General features: G+C 40.1%; 1 protein-coding gene across 1 annotated transcript in view; it reads right to left on the minus strand.

Moving 5' to 3' along the window:
* Positions 1-1151: 1151 nt before the first annotated feature.
* LOC134348071 (neuroblast differentiation-associated protein AHNAK-like) overlaps positions 1152-13925 on the minus strand; it is a gene marked incomplete at its 5' end in the record, with an annotated part of 110259 nt that continues 97485 nt past the window's right edge. The window contains one exon of the mRNA XM_063051334.1: positions 1152-3312. Within this exon, the coding sequence (XP_062907404.1) occupies positions 2342-3312 (971 nt within the window). The remainder of the gene's footprint in view (positions 3313-13925) is intronic.

Here is a 13925-nt window from a genome sequence, read left to right on the forward strand (position 1 = left end):
GTGTGGCACTTTGGGAGGACCAAGCAGGATACGTGGTGAATGGTGTAGCACTGAGGAATGTGGTAGAACAGAGGGATCTGGGAATATAGATCCATAATTTTTTGAAACTGGCATCAAAACTTGGTAGAGTCACGAAGGAAGCTTTTGGCCTTCATAAATCAATGTATTGAGTACAGGAGTTGCAATGTTATGTTGAAATTGTATAAGATGTTGGTAAGGCCAGATTTGGAGTGTTGTATCCAGTTTTGGTCACCTACCTACAGGAAAGATGTAAATGAGATTGAAAGAGTGCAGAGAAACTTTACAAAAATAGTGCAGGGAGTCGAGAACCTGAGTTATAAGGAAAGGTTGAATAGGTTACGATTTTATCCCCCAGAATGTAGAAGATTGAGGGGATATTTTATAGAGGTAAACAAAATTATGGTTTAGATAGGGTAAATACAAATAGGCTTTTTCCACTGAGGTTGGGTGAGACTACAAATAGAAGTTATGGGTTAAGGGTGAAAGGTGAAATATTTAAGGAGAACATGAGTGAGAACTTCTTCACTCAGAGGATGGTAAGAGTGTGGAACAAGCTGCCAGCGCAAGTGGTGGATGCAGGGTCAATTTCAATATTTAAGAGAAATTTGGATAGGTACATGGATGGGAGGTGTATGGTCTGGGTGCAGGTTGATGGAACTAGGCAGATTAATGGTTCTGCAAATACTAGATAGGCTGAAGGGTCTGTTTCTGTGGTGTAGTGCTCTATGACTATGATTCTTTGACTTGATTTTGCAAAATGCACATTGCTGTCCTGCTGTTAATTTTTATTCCACACTACGAATAATTAGGGTTTTCAATTTAACAAGATTATACTGGATGAAGAAGGTAATTTGGTTATCTCAGTAACCAATCTTGAAATATTTTAACATTGGCCCACTATAACATCAAATTGTCCTCAAGGTAATTCTCAAGCTATTGTAGCTACTATTTCATATGGTGATGATTCTTTGTAGTTTTCCTTATTTGAATTTGCATCCCCTAGTTACACTTCTGGATTACAGTGTAATACACCAAATTAACATTCTTTCACATTATAAATGATGTTTGTCATGTTAAAACAAATGATTACTGTTTGAAATCGAAGAGTTTTCAGATTGTATGTTTATACATCTGATTTATTGATGACACATATACAGAGTTGGCAGATGCATTAACTTTCAGCTAACCTAACAAAACAAAGGTACTATTTCAAATGGGTAATACCTTAAAGTAATCATGGTATATATCAGCAGCTGTTTCAGAATACAAATTGTCAGTGAACTATATTTACAGCAAAAATATTCACACAAATTTTAAAACATATTCAGGATTTCAGTAGAAGAACAAATTAGCTTACTATCCATTAAGCTCCACTGATATGTTGACATTAATCACTTGGAATATACTGTGCATGTATAGTCTTTTAGACAATTTTGTTGATTGGATATTATTCATCTGCATGCATTTGAAATAATTTATGATGCTAATTAATACTAGTGCTTGAGTTCAATTACATGAAATCCAATATAAACATTTCAGAATGATTGTGAAAAGCTGGGTAGTGTAATGGATTAGACATTGATTTTTCAAGACAAAGACATAGGCCGAATACCTCTGGGATAAAAATATTCACAAAATTGCTACTAAAATTATTTGAATTGTTAATATTCATTACAAAGTGCTAGTCTGGATTAAGATGAAAACATACAATACTAGTGCAATGTGATGTATGTTTCTACTTGCTGATGCAAAGTGATTCAAAGGAACTTTAACTGTGTATTTGACAATATTTTATATATGTTGCCTTAGTTATAAAAAAAATTATAAAATATATTCTGACTGACTGCAGGTGACTATTCTGAAAGGGTCATATAATGTAATGTCAGCAAATGTAAACTGATTGATGATATGTGGTGTGAAATGAAGCTTAGGAAGTAGGAAGTTTTTTTTTACATTTAAACCAAAAACAGCATTGGAGCAACCTGTACATAAATGTGTAAAATAATGTACAATTTAAATTCAGATCTTAAAGAGAGTCCTATTATATGTGAGCCTGTGATTTTTAACAATAGATGCTGTGTGCAATGTCCTTATTGTTCTGCAGAATATATATTTTGCTAAGAATAATCAAGTAATATTTGATTAAATACAGAAAACAGTAGATGAATACATTGTAAAAGCATCATTTCACAATTATAAACAAAACTGTAAATATATATCTTGCTCCTTGGTTACAGAATTGTTAATCTGTGTTGTCTCAGATTCAGATACAGAGAAGGCAACTGAAGGAACTTGGGATGTTTAATATAACTGCTTTTCTTCATTCTGATTTTTTTTCCATCTTTCTCTGGAAAACAGTGGATGACCCTTCAGTAGGTGCTGCTTCTAGAACAGTGTCTTCATGTATTTCAGGATTCTCAGGTAAGGTTACTGCAGTTTTGGTAAAATTCTTAGAGAAGGAGTGGCTTTTGAGAGATTCAGTACATTCTGATTTAGATGACTGGAAATCAGCCAGGAATGAAGAATATTCGTTAGTAACGTTTTCTTGTCCAGAAGACTCACTGGCAGCACATTCTTGAATGCTGTATTTCTTAGTGATATTAGTGGAATGTTCTTTTGGATACATTTGCGATGAATTTTCAGAATATGAATATTCTGATAGTTTGGGAGCTTGAAAATTTTGTGGCTTGTCTGTACTTTGTTCCTTGAACGTTTTTGTTATTTTACTTTCAGTCAAAGTAGTTTGAAGAATTCCAGTTGACGTCTGATAGGTTTGATCTTGGCTTTGATGAGGACTTTCAGACAAGGGCATTTTTCTTGACTTAGATGACTTTATATTCATTGTGAAATCACCTGACTCAAGCAAAGCAAGCTCAGTTCTGGCAGTTGATGTTACTACTTGGCTGGACTTTTTCACATGCTCATCTATTATGACATCAACATTTTTGCACTTAGTTACCATTTGACCACTGTCATCAGCTGCAACTATATTTTCAACACTTTCATCAACTGCTGCTTTATTTGAAGACTGATGACCATGAGTTGTCATTTCAGTAGATTTGAGACCAAGTTTATGTGCTTCAACACCTAGCACTGTAGCTTCATGTGAAGCTTGTTTCTCTCCATCGGTATTGTGCTCTTTTTTCCATGGTGATGAAAAGCTAATTTTCGGAAATTTAAACCAACTTGCCTTTTCTTTTGGTGTGGAACTATCTTTTGTTTTTAATGCAACATTTGTCAGGGAAACTTCAGGTATAGCTTTATTCAGACCTTCGTTCATCTTTCCCAGAACTGAAACGTAAAAGGAATAAGAAAAAGGAACATCTGAGAATTCAAATATCACTTTACGCAATCCAATATCATCTCTAAACTTCTCTGCCTTTGTCTTGTCAATGTTCATTTCAACCTAATGTGGTTATCAAAATGCTTCGGTTTAAGAGGAATAAGTATTTTGCACAAAGAGTTGATGATATCTGGATTGAGCTGCCAGAGAAGGAACAGAAACAACATTTAACAACCAACTGAACAGTAACTTGAATGAGCAAGTCACTGAGCACTATGAATTTAATCCAGGCAAATGGGCTTAATATAAATTGGCATGATGGCTGACACTGAGGTTGTGAACCAAGTTCTATGACTATGACTTCAAGAATGTACATGCATTAAAATATCTAAATTGTTCATATGGACACAAGCATCTTCATATAGTTTAATTTCAATTGTGCATGCTGTGCTTTCATTTTAGGTGTTTTCATATTTAATCAGGTGAGTTTATAGTCTAGCAATTGATGGCAGCTCTTGACTCATAAAGTGAGTGAGTCCTTTGATGACTACAAAAAGATTAAGAATATACTTCAGAGAAATCAGGAGGACAAAGAAAGGGTATGAGATGGACCTGGCGGGCAAGATTAAGGAAAATTACAAGATGTTCTGTAGGTGTATTAATGGTAAAAGGGTGACTAGGGAAAAAAAAAAGGTTCCCTTCAAGATCAGCAAGTCTGCTATAACTGGCGCACCAGTTGTGTGTTGGAGAACAGGGCAGGTTCAGGCATAAAAGGAAGGAACTGCCTAGCGGAGCAGTCATCAAAGGAGCGGTCATCGATAGAGTGGTCTGAGTCAGAGTGGTAGGGCTTTGGCTCATTCGGGCTTCGACGAGGTAAGTAGGTAAGTGGACTTCATTTTTTCCTTGCATTTTTTGAGGAATAGAGAGTATGTCTATAGGGTTAGTGCTTTGCTCTGGGTGTCAGATGTGGGAATCCTGGGAATTTCCAGTCTCCCAGAGGGTCCCATCTGCACCAGGTGCACCGAGATGCAGCTCCTGAGAGAGCATGTTAGGGATCTGGAGCTGTGGCTTGATGACCTACAGCTTATTAGGGAAAATGAGCAGGGAGATAGATAGGAGGTACAGGGAGTTAGTCACCCTGAGGCTAGAGGAGTTAGACAAGTGGGTGACTGTCAAGGAAGGGAAGGGAAGAGCTCAGATAGTAGAGACCACCCCTTTAGCCATCCCCCTCAGTAATCGTTTTCCTGTTTTGGATGCTTTGGGGGGGGGAGGTGACCTGACAGAGGATGACCACAGCGACTGGGTCTCTGGCACTGAGCCTAGTTCCATGGTGCAGAAGGGAGAGAAGAAGATGAGGATTGCAGCAGTCATAGGGGATTCCATAGTGAGGGGAACAGACATGAAGTTCTGTCACCCTGATGGAGATAGCCCCATGGTGTGTTGCCTCCCAGGTGTCAGGGTATGGGATGTCTCGGATCAGGTGCGAAGTATTCTGAAGGGAGGTGGTGACCAGCCAGAAGCCTTGATACACATTGGTACCAATGACATTGGTAGGAAAAGGGAGGAGATCCTGAAGAGAGAATTCAGGGAGTTGGGTAGGAAGCTGAAAAGCAGGACCTCCAGGGTAGTAATGTCAGGATGGCTGCCAGTGCCACATGCTAATGAGCACAAGAATAGCATGATCAGGCATATTACTGAGTGGCTGAGAGACAGGTGCATGGGGCAGGGCATCGGATTCATGGATCACTGAGGCCTCTTCTGGGGGAAGTACGACCTGTACAAAAAGGATGGGTTATACCTGAACCCAAAGCGGTCCAATATCCTAGCAGGCAGGTTTAATAGAGCTATTAGGGAGGGTTTAAACTAATTTGGCAGGAGAATGGGAACCGGATTGATAAGACTGAGGAAGGGGGAAACTGAAATAAATCAGAAGTAGCGTGCAACAGAGATGATAGAAAGAGCAGGCAGGAGGTGCGGCTTAATCACAGACAGTGGGATGGTTTACAGGGCAATCGAGGCATGATGCAGTTAAAACAGAAAGCAACAAATACCAGACTGGAAGTGTTATGTTTGAATGCACATAGCATAAGAAATAAAATGGATGATCTTGAAATTCAGCTATAGATTGGCAAGTATGACGTTGTGGCCATCTCTGAAACTTGGCTAAAGGATGGCTGCCATTGGGAGCTGAATGTCCAAGGATATACGGTGTATCAGAAAGATAGGTTAGTAGGCAATGGGGGTGGTGTGGCCCTGTGTATAATATTAAGTTATTAGAAAGGGATGACATAGGATCGGAAGGTGTAGAGTCTCTATGGGTTGAGTTAAGAAATGGCAAGGGTAAAAGGACCCTAATAGCAGCTGTATACAGACCTCCAAACAGCAGCTGGGATGTGGATTACAAATTACAGCAGGAGATAGAAAAAGCGTGTCAGGAGGGCAATGTCATGATAATTGTTGTGGATTTTAACGTGAAAGTGGATTGGGAAAACCAGGCCAGTACTGGACCTCAAGAGAGAGAATTGGTAGAGTGTCTAAGGGATGGCTTTTTAGAACAGCTTGTTATTGAGCCCATTAGGGGATCGGCTGTGCTGGATTGGGTGTTGTGCAATGATCTGGAGGTGATAAGAGAGCTTAAGGTTAAGGTACCCTTAGGGAACGGTGATCACAATATGATCGAGTTCACTTTGAAATTTGAGAGGGAGAAACTGAATTCCAATGTGTTGGTATTTCAGTGGAATAAGAGGAAGTGCAATGGCATGAGAGGGGAGCTGGGCAAGGTTGAGGAGGAGAAGATGGCACGCAGCCTCTCCAGTGATGATGTCTGTTATCTGTCAAGTAGGGGACCATGCACAATTCTGATTTGATGGAGACAGACGTCAGAGTACGGAGGAACATCTGGAAAACTTCTGAAATGCCCGCTTCGCTGCCGCTGCTACTGTGTGGTAGCCAGAATTTCCGGAGCAGAAGGCCCCAAAATCCTCGGCTTTGTTTGTTTCAGTGGCTGGGGCGAGGTCAAAGGCGCTCGGCAGAGGATGACACTCGGGAGGCTGTATCGGAGGGGCTGGTCGGAGGCTCGAAGTTTTCGGATGGGTGGACTCGGTGTCGGCTGTGGTCAGCTGCTTCCCAGGCATCGGCAAGTTGACGGTGCCTGGAGGGTTATGGCAGGGAGTTTCTCCTTTTTGCCACCTGCTATCAGGGACTCGGGAGTCGATCGACTCGGGGACCTTGAGACATTTTTTACCATGCCCATGGTCTGTTCTTTATCAAGTTATAGTATTGTTTTGCACTGCTGTAACTATACGTTATAATTACATGGTTCTGTCAGTGTTAGTCTTGGTTTGTCCTGTTTTCTGTGCTATCACTCAGGAGAAACATTGTATCATTTCTTAATGCATGTATGCATTTCTAAATGACAATAAAAGAGGACTGAGTGTTCTCATAATCTAAATCTAAAGAGACACTAGCAGGAAGGACAGCAGAGCAGCAATGGCTGGAGTTTCTTCAAAAAATGAGAGAAGTGCAAGACAAATATAATCCAAATAAGAAGAAATTTTCGAATGGAAGAAGGAAACTACCATGGCTGACAAGTGAAGTCAGAGCCAAAGTAAGAGCAAAAGAGAGGACATACAAGGAAGCCAAAGCTAGTAGGAAAATATAGAGGACTGGGAAGCTTTTAAAAACTTGCAGAAGGAAACTAAAAAGATCATTAGGAAGGAAAAGATGAATTATGAAAAGAAGATGGCGACTAATATCAAAGAAGATACTAAAAGCTTTTTTAAGTATATAAAGGGTAAAAGAGAGTTGAAGGTAGCTATAGGACCAATAGAAAATGACGCTGGAGTTTGGACTTGATACTGCAGGACACTATACAATGGTTGTATTATTTGTTGTTGAAGCCACACTTGGAGTACTGTGGATGGTTTTGGTCACCCTGTTATAGGAAAGATGTGGTTAAGCTGAAAAGTGTGCTGAAAAGCTTTATGATGATGTTTCCAGGACTAAAAGGCCTGAGTTAGAGGTGTCAACTATATCTTTTTTTAAAATTATGCTGCCTGACTTGCTGATTTCATTTAGCAGTTTGCTTTTTGTTCCGCACCCCAGTTCCTAGTCTCTTGGGTCTCTCTATATTCTGTTCTAAACCCTCTTTACCTATACCATTTTAAAACCCGAATGTGGTTGTTTCATTTATTTAAACTCGCAATAAACTCCAAATGCTGGAATCTGGGGCAACATACAAGGGGCTAGAGGAACTCTGCAAGTCAAGCAGCATCTTTGCACAGGAATGGATATTCATTGTTTTTGAGGCAAGACACTTCATCTGAACGTCTGGTCCAGATAGACTCTCAAAGTCCAAATTGTCCGTGCTGACCAAGTTGCCCCATTCAAGCTAGTCCCATTTGACAGTATTAATTCCATAAGCTTCTAAAGCATTTCAATCCATGTATCTGTCCAATTGTCTTTTAAAAATAGCAATTGTATCTGCCTCAATCACTTCCTCTGTCAGCTGATCCCATATAGAACCACACTTAGTGTAAAATTTTGCCCTTCTGGTTCCTCTTAAATCTTTCTCATTTTAAACCTTAAACCTATGCCATCTAGTTCTGATTCCCCAACCCTGCGAAGAAGACTGGGTGCATCCACCCTATCTGTGGCTCTGGATTTTATACACTTTTATAAGAACACCTTCGAGTCTTCTATACTCTAAGTAACAAAGTCCTAGCCTGGCCAACTTTTCTCTATAGTTCAGTGCCTCAAGCCTTGGCAACATCCTTGTAAATTTTTTCAGTACTCTTTCCATAGCAGGATGACCAAAACTGAACATAATACTCCGAGTGAGGCCTCACCAGCATCCGACACAACTGCACCATCTTCTCAAAATTTTTATACTCAATGCCCTGAGTTAGGAAGGCCAACGTGCCAAAAGCTTCTTCATCACCTTGCCCCTCTGTAATTTCACTTTTAGTGAACCATATAAATGTACTACAAGTTCCCTCTGTTGTACAGTACTATCCACAGCCCTGCCATTCACTCTAAAAGTCTTACCTTGAATGAACTTTACAAAATGCAAAACCTCACACTTACTTGAATTAAACTCCATTTGCTATTCCTCAGCCTACTTAGCCAGCTTGAAAAAAAAATCCCTTTATAATTTTTGATCACCTTCTTTGTCCACTATACCATTTCTTTTAGATGAAGGGTCTTGACACAAAATGTCGACTGTCCATTTCCGTCCATAGATACTGCCTAACCAGCTGAGTTCCTCTAGCATTTTTTTGTGTTATTCCCTTTAGTTCATCAGTACTAGGATTCTTAATATCAATATAAATGTCTGGGGGGAAAAACAGTGTGTTCTGTAGTATTCTTTGAATGTTGCTTGTATTTTGCCAATATCAAATTTTCTGTTACAGGCCACTAATCCAGTTTCTCCCCATTTGGAGGGGGGGGCGGTGGTGGTGGTGGCTGTGCGTGTATGCAATTTTAATTGAAAGTTAAACTCAGGTGTTTCAATAATGTACAAAGCGGGATAGAGGTATTGTATTTCAAATTGACCGTTACGGAGAGAATAGATGGATGGTGGAGAGAAAAAAATCTACGTTGAAGAGTGATATCAACATTCACCATAAATTGATTGATTGGTAGCCCTGTGATGAAACATCTTTCTTAACTTCAGGTAAGTTAAATTGGTCTGGACACGTAGTGCACAATAAAAGTGTTATCACACATTAATTGACTGTATTCATAATAGTTCAATGTTATAAAACCATTACTGTATATAAGTCTCAATCACTTCAGCAAGATCTGAAGCAAGACTTCATTACCAATAATGTCATTTCCAACTGTGCTTCTTTGGAATTCAACATAGTTAATCAATAAATACTTTGATGAAAATAATATAAATAAGCCAGTTTTTAAATCTGCAGACAAATCATCGCAAACTCCACATTGTCAACACTGTCCGCATCAGAAACTGGAAAGGGAAATGTGTTTGTGTACAATCATGAAATGTACTTAATATGCCAATGAGGTAGAGGGTGACAACCTTTCATGCGCACTTTAATTCCTTGGTTCGCTAGTAGCAAAAGATGTGTGCATGCATACACGCACACACTTTAGCCGGAACATTGATTGCTACCTGTGTCACATGCTAGTGAGGCCAAAACTAGGAAAATTATACAGTTTAATACATGGCAAAGAAGTTGGTGTAGGAGGGAGGGCATAAGATTTTTGGATCTATGGGCTCTCCTCCAAGGAAGGTAGGACAGAAGGGACAGTTTGCACCTGAACTGTAGGGGGACTAATATCCTAGTGGGAAGGTTTGTTAATGCTGCACAGTGGGGTTTAAACTAGAGTTGCAGTGGGGTGGGAATCAAGTACCAGAACAGTTAGTGGAGTGGTTATGGAGGCAGATGTCAGCAAGACCTCAGGCAAAGTCAGGAATCAAAAGGTTGAGCATGGTGCGACTAGTGTCCTGTGTTGTGTATAGTTCAATGCAAGATGTATCATGGGAAAGGTGGATCTCAGGACATGAATAAACACCTGGAATTATGACATTGTAGCCATTCATGAGACTTGGTTGCAGAAGGGGCAGGACTGGCAGCTCAATATTCTGGGGTTCTGTTGTTTTAGATGTGACAGAATGGGAGGGATTAAACGAGGAGGGCTGGCATTACTAGTCACAGCAGTGCTCTGTCAGGACAGACTGGAGAACTCGACCAGTGAGGCATTGTAGGTGGAACTGAGAAATAAGAAAGATATGACCACGTTAATGGAGCTATATTACAGTCCACCCAACAGTCCAAGAGATTTAGAGGAACAAATTTGTAAAGAGATCTCAGACTGTTGCAAGAAACATAAGGTTGTTATAGTAGGTGATTTTAACTTTTCACATATTGACTGGGAATCCCATACTGTAAGAGGACTAGATGTGATAGAGTTTGTCAAATGTGCTCAGGGAAGTTTCCTTCATCAGCATGTAGAAGTCTCAATGAAAGAGAGTGTGATACTGGATCTGCTATTAGGTGACAGAAGTTTGTGTAGGGGAACACTTTGCATCCAGTAACCACAATACTATTAGTTTCAAAGTGAATATGCAAAAAGATAGGTCTGGTCTATGAGTTGAGATTCTAAATTGGAGAAAGACCAGTTTTGATGGTATCAAAAATGATTTGGCAAGTGTGGATTGGAATAGGCTGTTTTCTGGTAAAGGGGTACTTGGAAAGTGGGAGGCCTTCAAAAATGAAATTTTGAGAGTACAAAGCTTATCTGCGCAAGTCAGAATAAAAGGTAAAGTTAACAAATATAAGGAACCTCGGTTTTCAAGAGATAATGAGGTCCTGGTTAAGAGAAAAAAGAACGTGCACAGGAGGTATAAGGAAGTAGGAACAAATAAGGTGCTTATGGAGTACAAGAAATGTAAGAGAACACTTAAGAAAGAAATCAGGAAGGCTAAAAGAAGGCATGAAGTTGCTCTAGCAGACAAGGTGAAGGATAATCTTAAGGGATTCTACAGGTATGTTAAGAGCAAAAGGATTGCAAGGGATAAAGTTGCTCCTCTGGAAGAATAAAATAGTATTCCATGTGTGGAGCAAGACAGATAGAGAAGATCATAAATGCATTCTTTACATCTGTATTTACTCGAGAAATGGATAGAGTCGATAGAAGTGAGGCAAAGCAGCATCAACTTCATGAACCCTGTACAGATTATAGAGGAGGAGATGTTTGCTATCTTGAGGCAAATCAGGGTGGACAGTCCCCAGGGCCTGACAAGGTGTTCCTTTGGATCCTACAAGAGGCAAGTGCAGAAATTGGTGGGACCCTTACAGAGATATTTTAAAAAGCCTTAGTAACAGGAGAGGTACCAGAGGATTGCAGGGTAGCCAATGTTAATTGGAGGTTAGCCAAAGGAAAACCAGGAAGTTATAAGCTGGTCAGTCTGATATCAATTGTGGGAACGTTATTGGAAGGTATACTAAGGGACCATATATATAAGTATCTAAATAGACATGGGCTGATTAAAGATAGTCAGCATGGCTTTGTGCGTGGTAGATCATGTCTAAGCAATCTTACAGAGTTTTTCAAGTAAGTTACAAGGAAAGAGGATGAGGCCAAGGCAGTGAATGTTGTCTACATGGACTTTAGCACAAGGGAGCTTGATTTCAATGTTTAAGGGAAGTTTGGATAGGTACATGGATAGTAGGAGTATGGAAGGTTATGATCCCCGTGCAAATCAATGGGAGTAGGCAGTCTAAATGGTTTTAGCATGGGCCATCTGGGCTGAAGGTCCTGTTTCTGGGTTGTAGTTCTCTATGACTCTAAACCTTGTTGGTAGAAACCATAGAAACCATAGAAACCATAGAAACTACAGCACAGAAACAGGCCTTTTGGCCCTTCTTGGCTGTGCCAAACCATTTTCTGCCTAGTCCCACTGACCTGCACACAGACCATATCCCTCCATACACCTCCCATCCATGTATCTGTCCAATTTATTCTTAAATGTTAAAAAAGAACCCGCATTTACCACCTCATCTGGCAGCTCATTCCATACTTGAAATTAAGAAACCGCAAGGGAAAAAGCCCTTAATGGGAATTATATACAGGCCTCTGAACAGTTGTCAGGATGCGGGATACAAATTAAAATGTGAATAGAAAAAACATGTAAAAGGGCAATGTTGTGACCATCATGGTGGATTTCAATATGACGGTAATTAGGGAAAATCAGGTTGGTGCTGGATCCCAAGAGAAGAAATTTATAGAATACCAACGAGCTTACCAAGTTTTTAAGAGAAGCTTGTGGTTGAGCCCATGAGGGAAAAGATAATTCTGGATTGGGTTTTGTGTAATGAACCAAATTTAATTAGAAAGCTTATGATAAAGGAACCCTTGAGAAGCAATGATCATAATATGCCAGAATTCACACTACAGATTAAGAGGGAGAAGCTAAAATCAGATGTATCGGTATTACAGCTGAGTAAAGGTAACTACAGAGGCATCAGAGAGGAGCTAGCCAAATTTGATTGGAAGGGAACACAGACAGGAATGGACGGTAGAGCAGCAAATGTTAGAGTTTCTGGGAATATTTTGGAAGACTCATGATTGGTTCTTTCCAGAACAGAAGAAGCATTATAAAGCAAGGGTTCGCAACCTGGGGTCCATGGATCCCTTGGTCAATGGTAAGGCTCCATGGCATAAAAATGGTTGGGAACCTTTCTAAAGTGAGTATAAGGTAACCGTGGCTGAAAAGAGAAGCCAAAGACAGCATTAAGGCAAAAGTGAGGGCATGGAATATAACAAAAATTAATGGGAAGCTTTTAAAAACCAACAGAAGACAACTATAACAAAGGTTTTTTTTCAAATGTATAAAGTGGAAGCAGTGGACATCGGACCACTGGAAAATGACACTGTAGAGGCAGTAACAATGATCAATGAAATGGTGGACAAACTGAATAAGTATTTTGTGTCAGTCCTCACTGTGGAAGAGACTAACAGCATGTCATAAATTTGGGAGTGTTGGGACAGAAGTGAGTTTAGTCACTAATACTAAGGAGACAGTGCTTGAAGGCACATGATAAAATAGACTGAAGTCTGTATGGTTTCTTAAGGGGAAATCTTGCCTTACAAATCTGTTGGAACTCTTTGAGGAAATACCAGGCAGGATAGACAAAGGAATGTTAATGGATGTTGCTTGCTTGGATTTTCAGAAGACCTTTGACAAGATGCCAAACACAAGGCTATTAAACATGGTATACAACAAAGATACCAGCATAAGGCAAGGATATCAGATACTGGCAGAAGGCAAAGAATGGGAATTAAGGGGGGATCTTTTCTGGTTGGCTACCAGTGACTACTGGTGAACCGCTGTGTTCAGTGTAGGGTCTGCTATTTTCCACATTGTATGCTAATGATCTAGATGATGCAAGTGATGGCTTTTTGACCAAGTTTGCAAATTATGCAAAGATGGGAAGCTTATGTTGAGGAAGCAGGGAGTCTGCAGAAGGACTTGGACAGAGAATGGGCAAAGAGGTGGCATATGGAATCCAGTGCAGAGAAGTGTTGGGTTATGCACTTTGGAAGAAGGAATAAATGCATCAACTATTTTCTAAATAGAGAAGGGAGAGTGAATTCAGAAATCGAAGGTGCAAAGGGACTTGGGAGATCTAGTGCAGGATTCCCTAAAGATTAACTTGCAGGGTTGAATCATTAGTAAGGGAGGCAAATGCATTCATTAGCATTCATTTCAAGATGACTAGAATATTAAAGCATGAATGCAATGCTGAAATATTGGTCAGACCACATTTGGAGTACTGTGAGCTGTTTTGGATCCAATATAAACACAAAATAATCTGCAGATGCTGTGATCAAAGCAACACTTGCAGTACGGTGGATGAACTTAGCAGGTCGGGCAGCATCAGTTAGAAACGATGAATCGACGTTTCGGGCTGGAACCCTTCGTCACGACTGAAGAATGAAAGATGGGGAAGGATTTGAAGAGTGATTGTAGCTTCAGTTGAAAGACCAGTAATTTGAAAGACAAAGGGGTGGGGATTAACGCGGTGGATCCAGCACATTATCCTCCGCAACTTCCACCACCTTCAACAGGACCCCACCACTAAGCACATCT

Source organism: Mobula hypostoma, chromosome 1, assembly GCF_963921235.1.
Source record: "Mobula hypostoma chromosome 1, sMobHyp1.1, whole genome shotgun sequence".
In the NCBI taxonomy this organism is placed as follows: domain Eukaryota; kingdom Metazoa; phylum Chordata; class Chondrichthyes; order Myliobatiformes; family Myliobatidae; genus Mobula; species Mobula hypostoma.